The following is a 14405-nucleotide window of genomic DNA, read 5'->3' as shown; positions in this document are numbered from 1 at the left end:
GCGTCCTCTCACGCAGTGGGTGTTGCAAACAGTTCTGACCATTCACAGAACCCTACGTAGGCTCTGTCTGCTTCTTCCATACCAGCCCACAGTCCAAGATCCCTCCCATCTTCCTGAGTCTTGGAAGTAAAGCGGATCTTTGCAACAATGTATCCAGCCACTAGCTCCAGGCATGCAAGGGCATCCTGAAAGCTGCTTCCTGCTCCCTATCTCCCAGCCGCAAACTCTGGGGTTTGTTTTTGGACTCCCCTGTTTCTGTAACATAACCAGAGGCATGACAGGAGCAGGTGGTGTGGAGACCTGGCTAGGTTCGTCATTTGGTGGCCCTTGAGGTTGCTTGGTCTGCCATTTAATCAAAGTAGAAACCAAGGGCAGTGGAAGAGCCTAGGTCACGGGTAGCTGTCTCCACTCTGCAGCCCCAGACTTCCCTGCCTACTCAGTGAGACAAAAACCCTGTGATACTAGGACACACCCTTCTTTGCAGGCAGATTATCACAACCATCGGCTTTTTTGTGACTCTACGGTCTCATACCCACCCCCCAACACTACACAGGCAGCTAATCCTAGTATTCCAGAACATACTCCCCACTGGAATTCTAGAAAATACAGTTTCTTCCATCTCATCTTACACTGGGTTGGACCACCCTCAACCTGCCCAACCTGGAGGAATGAAGAAAAATCTGAAGAAGCTGACATTAAGCAAACAGATTGTTCAGCTTTGGAGGTAAAGTTAGCCACTTAGGAGCCAACATGAGCCAGGGTTTGGTGCCATCCAGAAGAGAAGAACGAAATGATAACGTGTGTGTGACAGAGGCGGCGAATGGGTAGAGGAGAGAGTTTGCCTGCAAAAACACAATGAAACCTGGAACAATTTCCAAACGCTTCTAGTCGCGGAACTCTTTATTCAAAGAAGTCTTACCCCACGTTGAAAGAGAGGGCACCTGAGTTGACGAGAGGCCAAGACCCAACCGATTCCTCTCTCACCTACTGCAGCCTCTGGGGCCCCTCCCAGTGAATTCTTAGGACTTAACGTGGCTTAAAAACCGCTGACCTAGACTGTCTACTCGAGGGACAGTGAAGAATGCAGTTTGCTCAGAGACAAACTGATGTTGCCTAGGCTTTGTTCCAATGTTAAAAAGGGAGCAGGCAGCTGAGGAACGGACAATATCAAACCATGCAACAGATACCTTTGGGCGAAGTTTCTTCAGACAATGAAATGTGATGCTTTGTGTCCTTAAACTGTTGTATCCTGTTTTTTAACTTTTCAGTGATATGTACAGGAGGGTAAGCCTTTCCTTAATATTGGTGTGTAATTCTAACTAAGCTTAGGTTAATTGATATTTTCCAATCCCCTTCTTACTAGCTTTGTTTTAACTATAGCACACCTTTTCCTATCCTTCCCTCAAATTCTGATCAATCAAGAGCTTACTGTATATACTTCTCTTATGTTAGCCTGCTGTAATACTTATATTTCTTTCTCCCCACTACATTATTAAGCTCCCTTGGGGAGGAAAATGCTTCTCTTCAAGTATGCAACCCTTGCACTTAACACAGGATGTGTCAATCATCAATAAATATTTGTTGCATGAGTGGCAATAGCAGTGACAGGATGGCCCAAGGCCTCCACAGTAGTGAAAAACAAGCCAAAGGGGAATCCAGACAGGTGCATAAGAGGGAGGCTTTGGAGCTGATTTGAATGCAAGTTATATAAATTCTTCACGCCTTCATTCTCTCATCTATGAAATGGGAGTAATGATATGGTGGCTTTTCATCTTTCTCAGGCGTGTAGTTGTAATGACCTTAAAAACCCTTACACCATCCATGAAGTAAAGGAAATACTCTGGGTTTGGTATTTTCCTCCACCAACCCTCAGCAGCTCCAAAAGAGATCTTCCAAGCTCAGATGAACAGATGAAGTAAAAAGAAGAGCATACAGTTGAATTCATGTGAAAGGCACATTTGGGCCAACTCTGGTTTATGTACCTCCTCGGGTTGTTAGGGTATGGGTAAAGCCTTGCCTAATACCTGACACGTGGCCATGGGTGTCTTACAAATGTGGGCTCTTCCCCATGCTGACAGATGGCAGAGTGCAGGGAGGCTCTGTATGAGGCCGGCCTATCTGCCTCTCTTGCCCCCTGCACCCTTCCCAGACAATTTATAGAATTCCTCGAGCACCTAAGGAAAAGCATTTTGAAAAATAAATCCCATCTTACTATGATTTTCTCATATTGCATTCAAAGAGTTTCTGCAGAATGTCCCCCGCCCATTCCTCTCTTCTGGAACTCCTGTCCAGGATGGTCACAACTGCCTCTCCAACTTTGTAGCTTTGATCAGTTGTGAACTGTCCACTCATTCATTTCACGCATCCCCCAAACACATTACAGAGCTCTGCCATGCCAGGTCTGCGTTAGGGCCAAACACCAATGAAACACAAGTGAGAGACAGACAAGTGAGCAGACAGTTACAATTCAAGGTGATAATGTCAGTGCCAAGACAGAGGGACCCTCACGGCTCTCAGAGCACTGAAGACGAGGGCGGAGGGAGGCGTGACCAAGGACTGCTCTCTGGAAGGAGGACTTTGAAGCACTACAGCAGCAGGTTTCTGTTCAAGTGAGATCTGGCTACAACGCAGTCATTTCAGTTCCATAAAAATGCAGAATCTGGATATCCGTGTCATGTCCCTTCCATAGTGTGCTCTCTGGGGTCAGACCTCTTGGGTTCACATTTGGACTCTGCCACTTTTAATCTGTGCTTTGGTCAGAGTTCCTTCAAGGGTCTTCCCCCGTGAAGAAGGGGGCTAATAAATAGAACCCGGAAAAGAGCAGATGTTCAATGAATCTTGGCCACTCACATTATATCCTATGCTATTGCTGATCACCAGTAAATGTTTACCATAAAAAGGTCCAATTGTCCAGTTCTTTGATGATTTGTTTGATCATTGTTTCTAAAGTTAACAGTTTGCCTGCTGATATGCCTCCAATAAATAAAATGTAATCAATTTCTCTCCAAATTTCAGAAGTCTTCAACATCTAACTTGGAAGCCAGACCTATTCAAAGCTGATGCCTTATTATATCAAATTATTTAGCACTGGGAGGAGAGGTATGAGACGCTCTTTAAAAATTGCTCTGCCGTGGACTTTAGATAAGCTTTCTCCTAATAACCATAACACACACACATATTATTAAGAAAAGAAACTCCATTAATTCATATTCCTCTCAAAAATTATGACATGGCCTAAAGCTTAGTAAACCCCGTCTTCATAAAAAGTAAAAATTAATGTAAACACGATCTTGCTAGGAATATCTCACTACTTCAGGAAACAGACTGTTGACACCCCCCTAGTCCACAGGGGCTGTCACCTCCACACGGTCGCGTCACTAGGTAGAAAGAGCTCATTAGAACAGCTCCAAGAGGCCAGTAATTGTTAGACTAGACAGAGCGCACGCTTCAAAAGTAGTGAAACTCTATATGTTTAAAGATATTACGCAATTAAGATTTCCCGTTAAAGAAATCTGGACCTTTCCCCTCATAAAGAGGTTTTACTGTACAGAGATAGACATGAATACAACATACTCAAAGTACTGATGCTAAAAAGGCTACTCAAATGGAGCCTTCTGGGATTTTGGCCTTTGTGTTGGCCCTTTCCCACCAGTTAAAGGTCACAATTCAACACACGCAGTTTCGGGTTAGGGAAGGGCCTTGAGCGCCAAGGGCTAGCGAATCTGGCCCTCAGGCAGAGCACTGGGCCAGGGGCATGTGGTCTCTGTCAGACTCCGTGCCCAGGCAATTGTGAGTTAAGTGAAGTTACAGCTTGGAGCTGTAACTGCCCTGCACCAGCTTTCTAGAGTGCATTTCATTCTGTGGGACAGAACAGGATGGTGGCGGTGCCGGGTTAAACAGTGAGGCGCGCTTTGCTGCCAGCTTTCTGGTGGTCTTCAGGTGGTAGTGAAACTTGGGGAGAGAGATGTGGTACACCCCATCTCCTCCACTTACTTGGCTCAGGAGCCTTTCTGGTGAAACAGTTTATAGGACCAGTCTCTTCAGAAGGCATTCTAGAAAACACTAGAATAATACATCCACAGCTTTGCCAAATAAAAAGTGTGGATCAGCCTGAACCCTTTCAATGGCAGCATTGTCCTGAGGAGATAGTCAAAACTTCTGCGTGGCCTTCACGGCCTGGCTCCTGCTTATCTCCCAGCCTCGGCCTCGTTTCTCTTCACACTCTCTCCCAGTCACACTCCTGCAAGAGGAAGCCATTGGTGGACCTGCTGAGACAGCAGGTCTCAGGACCGCCCTGCTCCAGCTGTTTCCCAGCATCACATGTGAACATGCCACCAGCCTTTGGTCGGCTTGCTTCCACCCAGTTACCAGAGTGAGTTCTGGAAAAGCCTTCTTAGACCTCCAAGCGTGCACACCCCAAGCCTCTTTTATGTGTCCCCATGTTCACTTCATCTTAGCCCCACCACTGCATGTCCTGCTCTGAGTCTGGTGGACCGTCACTGAGGTTGGCCCTATGTTCTATATGCTGTCACGCCGTATTCCCAGTGCCGGCCACAGGGGCCTGGGACACGGAAGGCCAGAACTATACTTTTGGAATTATTGAGTGGCAGCTCTTGCTAGACAGTTGAGGGCACAGCCCCTGCTGCTAGTAGTGCAGGACTGCCTGGGCACACTCTGTGGACATGTATAAAAGTCTGCTTAGCCACAGGTGGGTAGCAGAGGGTTGCTACTGCACCATAGTCACCAAGTATGTATTTAGGGGACAATTATGAAGCCAGTTTTATTGATCCTCATTAATAGGGAAATAGAAGTGGCACTAAATACTGATGGTTCCACACAAAGACCTTTTTCTTAACACTAGCACTCTGGGTCCTATCACATGGACATGGGAAAATGAGGCAGAATTGGCCTAAAGAAGAGGGAACCTAGTTCAGCTCCTCAGAATTGCCAACTTAGGCTCAGAGCGAGATCTTGGGACAACATGGTACAGGTCCTCATTCATCAAGCCCTTTTTCTCTTGGGCGTCCAAAGAGAGATCTTCAAAATCTGGAGATGTAGCCATGTAATTTCCTTCTCCTCACTGCTATGGCATCTCAGATTTCTTCATCGTTCTAGAGCAACAGCATGGTGATATGTCCATAGCTCTGATCTGGAAGTTTTGCTGTAGAGTCATTCTAGCAGAGTACTCAGTGGGAAGAAGAGACTCAAATTGCTTCCTTAGAACTTCAACTTCCCTGTGACTTTCAGATGGGGGTCAACAAAGTTGGCATCCTTGCAGGAATATATCGTGAGCGTTTAGAGGTAGCGGAAGGAAGGCCTCTCCGCTGCTTTGAAGGTTACTGGAGCAGGTCAACATCTCAGATTCAGGGTGACTTGCCTGTATTGCTCAAGACCCAAGCCCTGTTCACTCCCTGCCTTTTTCTTCTAATTGTCCTGCATGGTTAGGAGGGGGATTCTGACCTCAGTTATGTCACAGCAGAGTACTGCACAGATCAGTTTCCTCGAAGACTCTTCCACTCAGGCCACCACAGTTTTACAGTCCTTCTTTTTCCCTCATTTTGGTCTTGGAGATTGTGATTGCCGCTCCTTCCCCCTTGAGGAGATAAAAAATGCTTCTGTGCATGTGTATGTGTGTACATATACCTGTGAACAGTCAACCTTTCTTTTCTGCACAGTCTACCCATGCACTAAACTTGGGCAGCAAACTATATTGTGGTTGTGCAAGGATAGCACATTGTCACTGGGGATCCTTGGGGTAAAGCCACCAAGTGTGTTCTTCCACCTACTGGTCCCCAAAGAAAAGGATGCAGCTTCTTGTGTGTTTTTGGTTTCCCTTTGTGATAGGAGAGGTAAACAACTTGATGGGAATGCATGTTCCTGCTATCGTTTTTTATTTTTGTTTTTTTTTTTCAGAATAACAAACTCTCAATGAAAAATTAAATTTTGGAAAGGAAAAAGTTGGAATGAAAACCCAAGTCTCCAAACTAAATCAAGACCCTCAAACTCGTTGCCTCTGTAAATCAAATTGTAGTCTTGTGTGGTTGATGTAGGTGCCTGGAGTAGGAGGAGGGGCAAGAATGAAACCACAGTGAAGAGAGCTCGGAGTGAATGCAGAGGCACAGCTTCCCCTCCGTGGCAAAGCCATGTGTTTCCTGAATTAACAGAGACATTATTTAGTGAACGTGTGAAAAAGACCAAGGCCACTTTGTGAAATCTTTTCCTTATAACTTGTAATAATTTTCTCTATGTTTTTATGGTCTGATCTGACTTCTTATTAAAGAACTAATTCAAGTGATTTTCTAACAGACTTGGAAAGGTAGTTATGACAGAAGGTTGTATGTTAACTAACTAACCCTCTGGAAAAAATAAGGCAACTTTCAATGACAGATACTGTCCCACGATGGTTTCACTTCATAGAGGTAACCTCACACCATGTTGATCAATATTTTGCTACCCATCTTACCATGTAATCTAGTGGCTGTTAAAGCTATAGCTCACCATATAAACCTGATTAATTGAAGAAAAATATAGCTTCTTATTGCTGACTTTATGAGGTTAGAAATAGCACCTAGTGCTAATCTGCAATGCCAAGAAATGAAGATGGCTTAAATCAGTTCTCATGACTAATGCATGAGATCCAAAGTTCTTCTTTGCTGGCTATTTTAGAAAACTGGGGTGTATTTTTACCCTAAAAACTAATTCTAAATGATTTATTGAGATAATACAAAATGCCTTGTTATTAACAGCACGCAATCAAGATTTTATCTTACTGAGGATCAGAAGAACGTGTTTCTCCATTTTACTTTTATTTTTTTTAATTATGCAATGGGTTAAGTCCAGATTCAGGGGTATTGTATTTGATCCTTAATTGTTGTTTTTTTAGTCAATATCGGGAAAGATGATGGAAAGTTTAGATTGCTTTCTGTGGTTGCTATTCCATTTTAACTGCACTTGTGAATTCATTTAAACAGAAAGGAATATTTCTAGTAATAAAGTAAGCCTGTTATTTTTGCTTGTTTTTGTTTTGGTCACGACAAACTGTGAAATGCTGTGGTTTTCCTATAGTTCTAGTCCATGAAATTTGCAATCTTTCCACTTGATTTACGAAGGACCCTTAATTACTGCTGTCATTAGCACCTAGTGTTCAAAACAGTCTGTTAAAATGTACTGTTAGTCTCACCTCCAAGTCCCTGCTTGCTTTATTTTAATTTTTTCCAAGGGTAAGTAAAACAATAATTGCTTTAATAACAACAATCATTATGTACAGAGAATTAAATAATATTCCAAGCTTTTTTTGATGCCTATTTCTTTTTGTTCAGAATTCAGCATTTGTGTATTAAGATCGGCCTCGAGTTTGAACAAGTGTCCATAAGGAGGTTTATTACTAGGAAAGACTTATTACCTGGGTTTTAAAAACAAGTCACTCATTTGCCTTTTTCTTTCCACATGAATAGGGATGGCAGACAACTGCTGTGAAGCTTCAATGTTTCTGCCTGGTCATGCACAGTTCTGCAATATAATGCATAAATGTATAACAACAACTTGGGCTCCCTTGATACCTTGCTTGGAATAAGGAAATTCAGCCAGGCGCGTCCATGTGGCCCCCAACCCCGCGCGCGCGCGCGCGCGCGCGCACACACACCCCCATGCGCGCGCGCACGTCAAAAGTTGATTCATTCTCGAGATCTCCCAGAATCTTTCTTTTTCTCTTTTCTGGCAGCTCGGATTCCCAGCCTGGGTTAGCGAGCTTGGGGACGTGGGAGGGGCGGGGAGCGCGAGGCGAGGGAGGCGGGTGCCGGTGCGTGCCGCGCCCGCTCCTGCCGGGTGAGAGTCCGGGCCGGGTTTTGCGCCGCGTCCCCGGGCTTGTCTCACGGCCTCTAGCCGCCGCCGCTGCCGTGTTTACTGAGCTCGCGCGTCCTGATATCACTCCGCTGGCATGGAGGAGGAGGAGGAGGTGGAGGAGCGAGAGGAGGAGGAGGAGGCGGCGGCGGCGAGCAGTTGATCATTGTGATGGTGGCAGGAGCAGCGGCGGCAGCGGCAGCCCAGCCGAGCGTTAGGGGCTGCTCTCCGCGCGGCGTTTTGCAAAGGACTTCACCGATCTACTTTTGCAGTCGCCTCGGACTGTCCCTGTGTTTACTTCCCCCAGCCCGAGGATTCGATATCTAGGATCCTGTGAAATGCAACTGAGCAGCCAAAGTACTTTGAGAACACGGGGCGGCATAAACACCAAAACTTTTTTGTGGAAGGAAAATGCAATAAGCAAGCTTGCCGTTTTCCGATGCGGTGTGGAGTGAGTGTGTGTCGCGCGTGTCCTCACTGGAGGCATATGCTTGTGTGTGTATATGGGGTGTGTTTTTCGGTACGTAGGGAGAAAATGCTTGCCAACCACCGGAAATCTCCTGGAATTTATTAGAAAATAATGGATTATAAAAAGAAGGCAGGCGAGGAGCGGATCTCCCCTTGAGTTGCAATCCGATTTGCTGCTGGCTCAGTTTGTTGTGATTCTTTTTGTTGATAGGTGTTTGATGGCATTCTGATCCCCCTTTTTTCTCCTTGAGTTTTACAGTTTTTACAAAAAGGGAAACAAAAAACCCACCCCAAAATCTCTCCCCCCTTTTTTTCCGCCCCGTCGGGATCGCTGTTTCCATCCATGTGCTTGCGTCTCCCCCGCGTTCCACTTAAACTATTTTAATCCTTGGACCCAAGGAGGAGGCTGATAGGGGGGTGGATAAAAAAAGTTCTTCCAAAATAGTGTGCCCGGGGAGCAGGATGGGGGATTTCGCAGCCCCCGCTGCTGCCGCGAATGGCAGTAGTATTTGCATCAACAGTAGCCTGAACAGCAGCCTCGCCGGGGCCGGGATCGGTGTGAATAATACTCCCAATAGTACTCCAGCTGCTCCGAGTAGCAATCACCCCGCTGCCGCCTGCGGCGGCGGCTCCGGGGGCCCCGGCGGCGGCTCGGCGGCCGTCCCCAAGCACAGCACCGTGGTGGAGCGGCTCCGCCAGCGCATCGAGGGCTGCCGGCGGCACCACGTCAACTGCGAAAACAGGTACCAGCAGGCTCAGGTGGAGCAGCTGGAGCTGGAGCGCCGGGACACCGTAAGCCTCTACCAGCGCACCCTGGAGCAGAGGGCGAAGAAATCGGGCGCCGGCACCGGCAAGCAGCAGCACCAGAGCAAACCCCAGCAAGATGCGGAGGCTGCCTCGGCCGAGCAGAGGAACCACACGCTGATCATGGTGAGGGCGCGCTGGCAGCGGGCATGGGGGGCGCGCGCGCGCGCGTGTGGCTGGGGGTGGGGGCTGGAGCTTCTTATACGGAGAACGGGGGTCTGATTTGCACGGTGGGCGAGGTGGGCTAAGCCAAAAGGGTAACGTCAACTTTTCTGCGCGGGGAAAAGCTGCGGTCGCTGCTACCTGTTAATATATCAGGGTTGTCAGATTTGGGGAAGAGGGGGCGAGAGGGGATAAGCCAGTCACGACTGCGAGGGGCGGAGGGAGCCTGAAGGAGCGGCGGAGGGAGGCACTGGAAAAGTTTTTTTCCCCCCTCTCCTTTTCATAGATAGGATTTTTAAAGAGAGTGAACCCAGAGCTGAAACCTCGCTCCTCCTCTTCACGGTTCCCACCCCACCCTACCTCTCGCAGTGCCGCCTCCCCTCCCCAGACCCCCCCTCGCCCACCCCTCGCCGCACATCCGCGGGGTGCGGGGAGAAATTGATGCTGTGGCAGATTCTGGGAGGGCACCAGGCCCTCAATCCGCGGGGAGGAGGAGGGGGAAGCGAGAGGCTCTCGCTTCTTCTCCCCAGCTCACCCCCTTTGGGCTGAGAAAGTCGGAGAGTTTTGTGAATGAACTTTGAAGTGGGTGAGGAGGGAGCGAGGATGGCTGCGCGCGCGCGCTTTCACGGGAGCGCGCGCGGATGCGCTCCTCCGCAGCTGGAGACCCGGGGCTGGCCTGGCAGGTGGAGCGGCTGGTAGGGCCGAGGGGGGAGCGGCCCGGCGCGGGTGGGAGGAGAGAGCTGTGTGCTCAGCCTGCGCCGGGAGTCCCTGCCACGCAACTTCGCTGGGGATTGTCTCCTCCTCCTCTTAAACTTGCGTGCACAGAACCTCTCTGCTTGGTCCCCCGCCCCGCTCCCCGCCAACTTTCCGAGTCCTCCTAATAAGCTCGGAGAAGCGGATGGTAGCAGGGAGGTGAAAGAGGCTTAAATGGTTGGGTGGGTGGGTTCGAAGTAGACGGAGCAGCCAATGGCTTAACTTCTCGGGGAGGAAGGGGCAGTTCCCACCCCCTAACCCTGAGGATAGAATCCTTCCTCTTATCTCCTGTCTCAGGTTCTTTTGCTTTCCTTTCGCGGGGGGGTGTGGGGGAGGCAGGGGGAGGCCGGAAGCTCGAAAAGGTGTTTGCAGCCCCTTCCCCCACCGCAGCACCCAGGTTAATGGAGCACGGGTGTGCGGAGCGGACCAGGCAGTGGGAATCCGGGATCGTGGAGCGCTTTTGCCCGTTCCCCCGGCACACTGCACCTCGATCGGCGGCTCTCGCAGTGTGCGGCTGATAAATCGCACATGTCCTGGGTCTGGGGGTCGTAGGCGCCGGGGGTGGTGCCGGGGCCGCCGCAGGCTAGCGCCCGGCTCTCTGGCCAGCACTGGGTGACAAAGAGCCGGCTTGGGGGAGGGGAAGAGGCGAGGCCGCTGCGCTCGCTCCCAACCCTCTCCACCTCCCCCGCCCCGCACGTGAAGAGGAACAATTTGTTTATCTTGGCCTTCAAGAATCCTGCCCTCCTCCCCGTTCTCCGAGGCCGCCCAGCCCCTCCTCCTTTCCCTCCCTCCCGGGCTCGATCCTGCCCAGTCCCGCCGGCAGCACCTTCCTCCTCCTTTTCCTCCTCGGCCTGCTTGTCCTCCAGCCCTCCAGCCCTCCAGCCCGCTTTCCCCCTCCTTTCTAGGACGCGGCCGTGGGGGAGGGAGCGGGAAACGCTTTGTCCGCGTCCGCCTCGCGGCCCAGCTCAGACCCGGAGGCCGGGGGCTGGGAGGGGCGCGGCTCTCCCTGGCCCTGCCCCCGCCCCCGCCCCGCTCCTCCGGCCGCGGAGCCGGCCGCGCGCGCGAAGAGGAGGCGTGCTCGGTTTTGAGGAAGAACGGGTGTCAGGTCCCAGAGTCAGGGAGGCGGTTCTCGCTTTACAAACAGGAAGCCGAAAACCACTGGCACACTGTAGCTTGTCTGATTGTACCCGGAGGAGGGGCCAGCCCTGCATCTTGACTGTATCTCCCGTGCTTAGTTCTCCCTGGTCCGCCTCGGCGCTTCTCCCCGCCCCCCTCGCGCCTTTCCTCGGATCTGAAGACTCACTTTGTGAGCCTAAGCCTGAAGCAGGATTTGCAAGGCACTCAGGATTTCATCTTTGCCTACTCCACGCCCCCTTTCATGTGTTCGTACTGACGGATGGTGTACAAATGGGGTGCTTTCCTGAGGCCTCCGAATCCCAGCCCCTCGGAACCTCTCCCGACCTTTCGGGGTGGAGGACTGCGGTGGCCTGACCTCGCCAGCTGGGCACCGCTGGAACAAAAGCCAGCGCTCTTTCCTGTGCTCGGTTGCTTTTCCGCCTGGGGCGTTAGCAGTAGAGTTTGCGGCCGGAAAGTTTTGTGTTCCTCTGGACCCTTGGGTGGGGGGAGGGATCGAGGGGGGGACTCGGAGCGCGCGCTCCTGGGTTCTGTATACACCCGCAGGTGGAAGCAAGCTCAGGATGCTGACGTTACCTGGAAGGAGGTAGCAAGCCCAAGCCAGAGCTTACTTGAATGGATGAGACCTAAGTTGTAGATTTCATAGTGAATTCCAGTTTTTGTAGATTTCATAGTGAATTTCGGTTTAGCAAGTTAACGACAGATAGACTTGAAAAGTAATTGCTTGAAAAAATTTTAAAAAAATCAATTTTGTGACTGGTGTAACTGCCAAGGCTATGTGCAGAACAGAAGTATATTCTGGCTTCAACTATTTCACATCACATCGCCCACTGATATCAGGGGCAATTCTGTGTGATGAGTGTAATGAAAATAAACAGCCTTAAATCTTAAGCAAAGAGTTCCACATAAATTCTATACCACAAAAAGGAAAGAAAATAAATTAAAACCATCCTCCATAAGTAATTTTTTTCTTCAAAAATAATTAGTTTAAGAATTCACACTGGCCCCTGGAGTCAAAGTTTCTTTTAACTTAGCCTATGTGTGAGATGAAATCTTGAAAACAGAAGTTGCAAAGAAAATGTTGATCTTGATGTTCTTGAATCTGAGGGTGCATTCTAGTGTTGCTCTGTTGGGGCACAGGGCAATTATATTTAGTTCGAAGACTGGGCCCTCTATTTGGAAAGCCCTCAAGAAAAGCAGTAATCAGCCAGAGCCAAATAATAATAATGGTGATGATAAAAACAAAGAGGAATAGTAGTCTTTTTTTTTTGTTTGTTTGATTGCTATTGTTTACCTTCGTAGGGTTAATATGTCCAAAGTACTAAATATTGATTAGTTTTCTTTCTGCTTGGCTTGGGTTGAGAAGGCTGTCTAATCAGGGTTTTACCTCTTGGTTTGTTTTCTTATCTTACACATTTACAAGCATATGCATGAAAAACAAACAAGCAAACAAAAAGCAGAATGGGTAAGGTGAAATAGAAACCCTGCTTGGCTCCAGACTACTGGGAGGGGCCTGGGTTTGTGTGGGTCTCTAAGAGCGGTGATAGAAAGCAGGGAGCACTGGCCTGGCTTTGAAGCTGCATTATTATATTACCTCAGGTAGTTCTGGACATGTAGTCAGAAGATCTCCCCCTGCACCTCCCTCCCCAAAATAACACACTTTCTTGTTACAGAAGTGCCCCTCCCAAGGTTTATTGGTGAGAACTATTGATTTCACCTATTATAAAGTCTCCATTGAAAACATGCCTTTTCCGAAAATAGTTTCAATTATTTGTGGTAGCAGAAGGAGACATTGTTCATTCTCTGTGCTTGGACCTGCACTCCTGCTTAAAAATTTAAGATATATTCCAACTGACAAATTCATTTTCAAGCCAAAGATAGATTGACTTGACCAAGGTGTAATCATTCAGGCACACCAAAAAGCATGACAATGCAGTCTTCAGAATTTCAAGGTGGTGGTAGTCTGCCTTGACCTAGATAATAAGTCCCATGTTTTCATGACCTTTTCACTCTATTAGCTCCCTCATAATTTTCAGAGCATGCTTAATTCATACACAGCTTACAGACCACAGAAATCTAGGTGATTCCTGCTCCGAAGAGTTTATCACATAAAATTCATTTGGTAATAAACATATTAATTACAGAATATTGGAGGAAACTATAGCACATCTAGAATGTTCTCATCCATTCCTGGATTAGATCCAGGAAATGTCAACATATCAGTGCATTGCTAAACCTCCTTATAATTGAATCTGATTTCCTGTTTCTTATCCTGTTGAAGGTAAATTACTGGCTCTATATCCAGGTTTTTTTGGCAAGCTTGTAATGTCAAACCATTTGTAAATCTTTCCTATGAACCGTTTCATTGGTTTCTCCTGCTCTGCTCTCCCAGGTGATAAGATTGACAAGGGTCTCTTGAGAAGGCTTCCCATAGCCCAATGGCCCACACAGAGTGCGCCTTAAGTTGGTGAAAAACTTTCTGAGCTTTCAGTTTTCTCTGTTTGACAGGTGTTTGTCTTTTCTTTGAAATCTCAAGAAGCATTCCCCCCGACCCTACCAAGCTCCAATGCATATTAATTATTATTTATGTTCTTTGGTTGTGGTGCATTTTATTTAGTACTGGGCAGCCAGCAATCAGAAGGGTAGAAGCAGAGTTAGTTAATCATTAATCATAATCTATAAAATGCTCTCGGGCTGAGTTGGTTCCCAGGGAAAGCTGAGTTTTCAGGCAGGTAATATATGTGGCCGTTTCCATCCTGTCTCATTGGAATTAGAAGGGCAAGCTTTAGAACCATAGTAGGTTTCTGCTGACGGATATGAGGAAAATAAACAGTCCAGGTTCATGGTTTACTGATACTTCTCTAAGAAGGATGAGGATTTTAAACATTAAAATAGTTATATAGAGTTATTTTCTAAGGACTTTTCTGAGACCAAGAGCCAGCTGTGGTTTAAGAGATTTCTTAACAGGGTTCTTCCACTTGGTTGAGATAATAATGGGGGGAGTGGGTCCTCGGTCTCTTCCTCCCTGTCTCTCTCTCTCTCTCCTTTTCCCTCCCTTCCCCCTCCCCTCCCCCTCTCCCCTAAGTGTGCTACATAGATAGAAGGAATCTAGTATAATAAACCATGTTGCCTATTTGCACATTGCATAGTAATTCTTGGATGCATTTGAAGTAGTTATGTTTTATTTAATGTCATTGATGGAATTTTATTTGTGATTAGTGCTCTATGTTAATTAACAGCCCTGT

At 48.0% G+C, this 14405-nt stretch overlaps 1 protein-coding gene across 2 annotated transcripts in view; it reads left to right on the top strand.

Moving 5' to 3' along the window:
- The first annotated feature begins 7990 nt into the window (after positions 1–7990).
- MAML3 (mastermind like transcriptional coactivator 3) overlaps positions 7991–14405 on the top strand; it is a 373049-nt gene continuing 366634 nt past the window's right edge. For both annotated transcript variants that reach the window (XM_090288865.1, XM_090288864.1), the window contains exon 1: positions 7991–9237. In XM_090288865.1, the coding sequence (XP_090144991.1) occupies positions 8770–9237 (468 nt within the window). In that variant the 5' untranslated portion in view covers positions 7991–8769. The remainder of the gene's footprint in view (positions 9238–14405) is intronic.

The sequence above is a fragment of the Furipterus horrens genome, unplaced genomic scaffold (assembly GCF_987537825.1).
Source record: "Furipterus horrens unplaced genomic scaffold, mFurHor1.1.pri manual_scaffold_10, whole genome shotgun sequence".
Lineage (NCBI taxonomy): Eukaryota > Metazoa > Chordata > Mammalia > Chiroptera > Furipteridae > Furipterus > Furipterus horrens.
The sequence above is the reverse complement of the archived record's forward strand: the minus strand, read 5'-3'. Positions and strand labels throughout refer to the sequence as shown.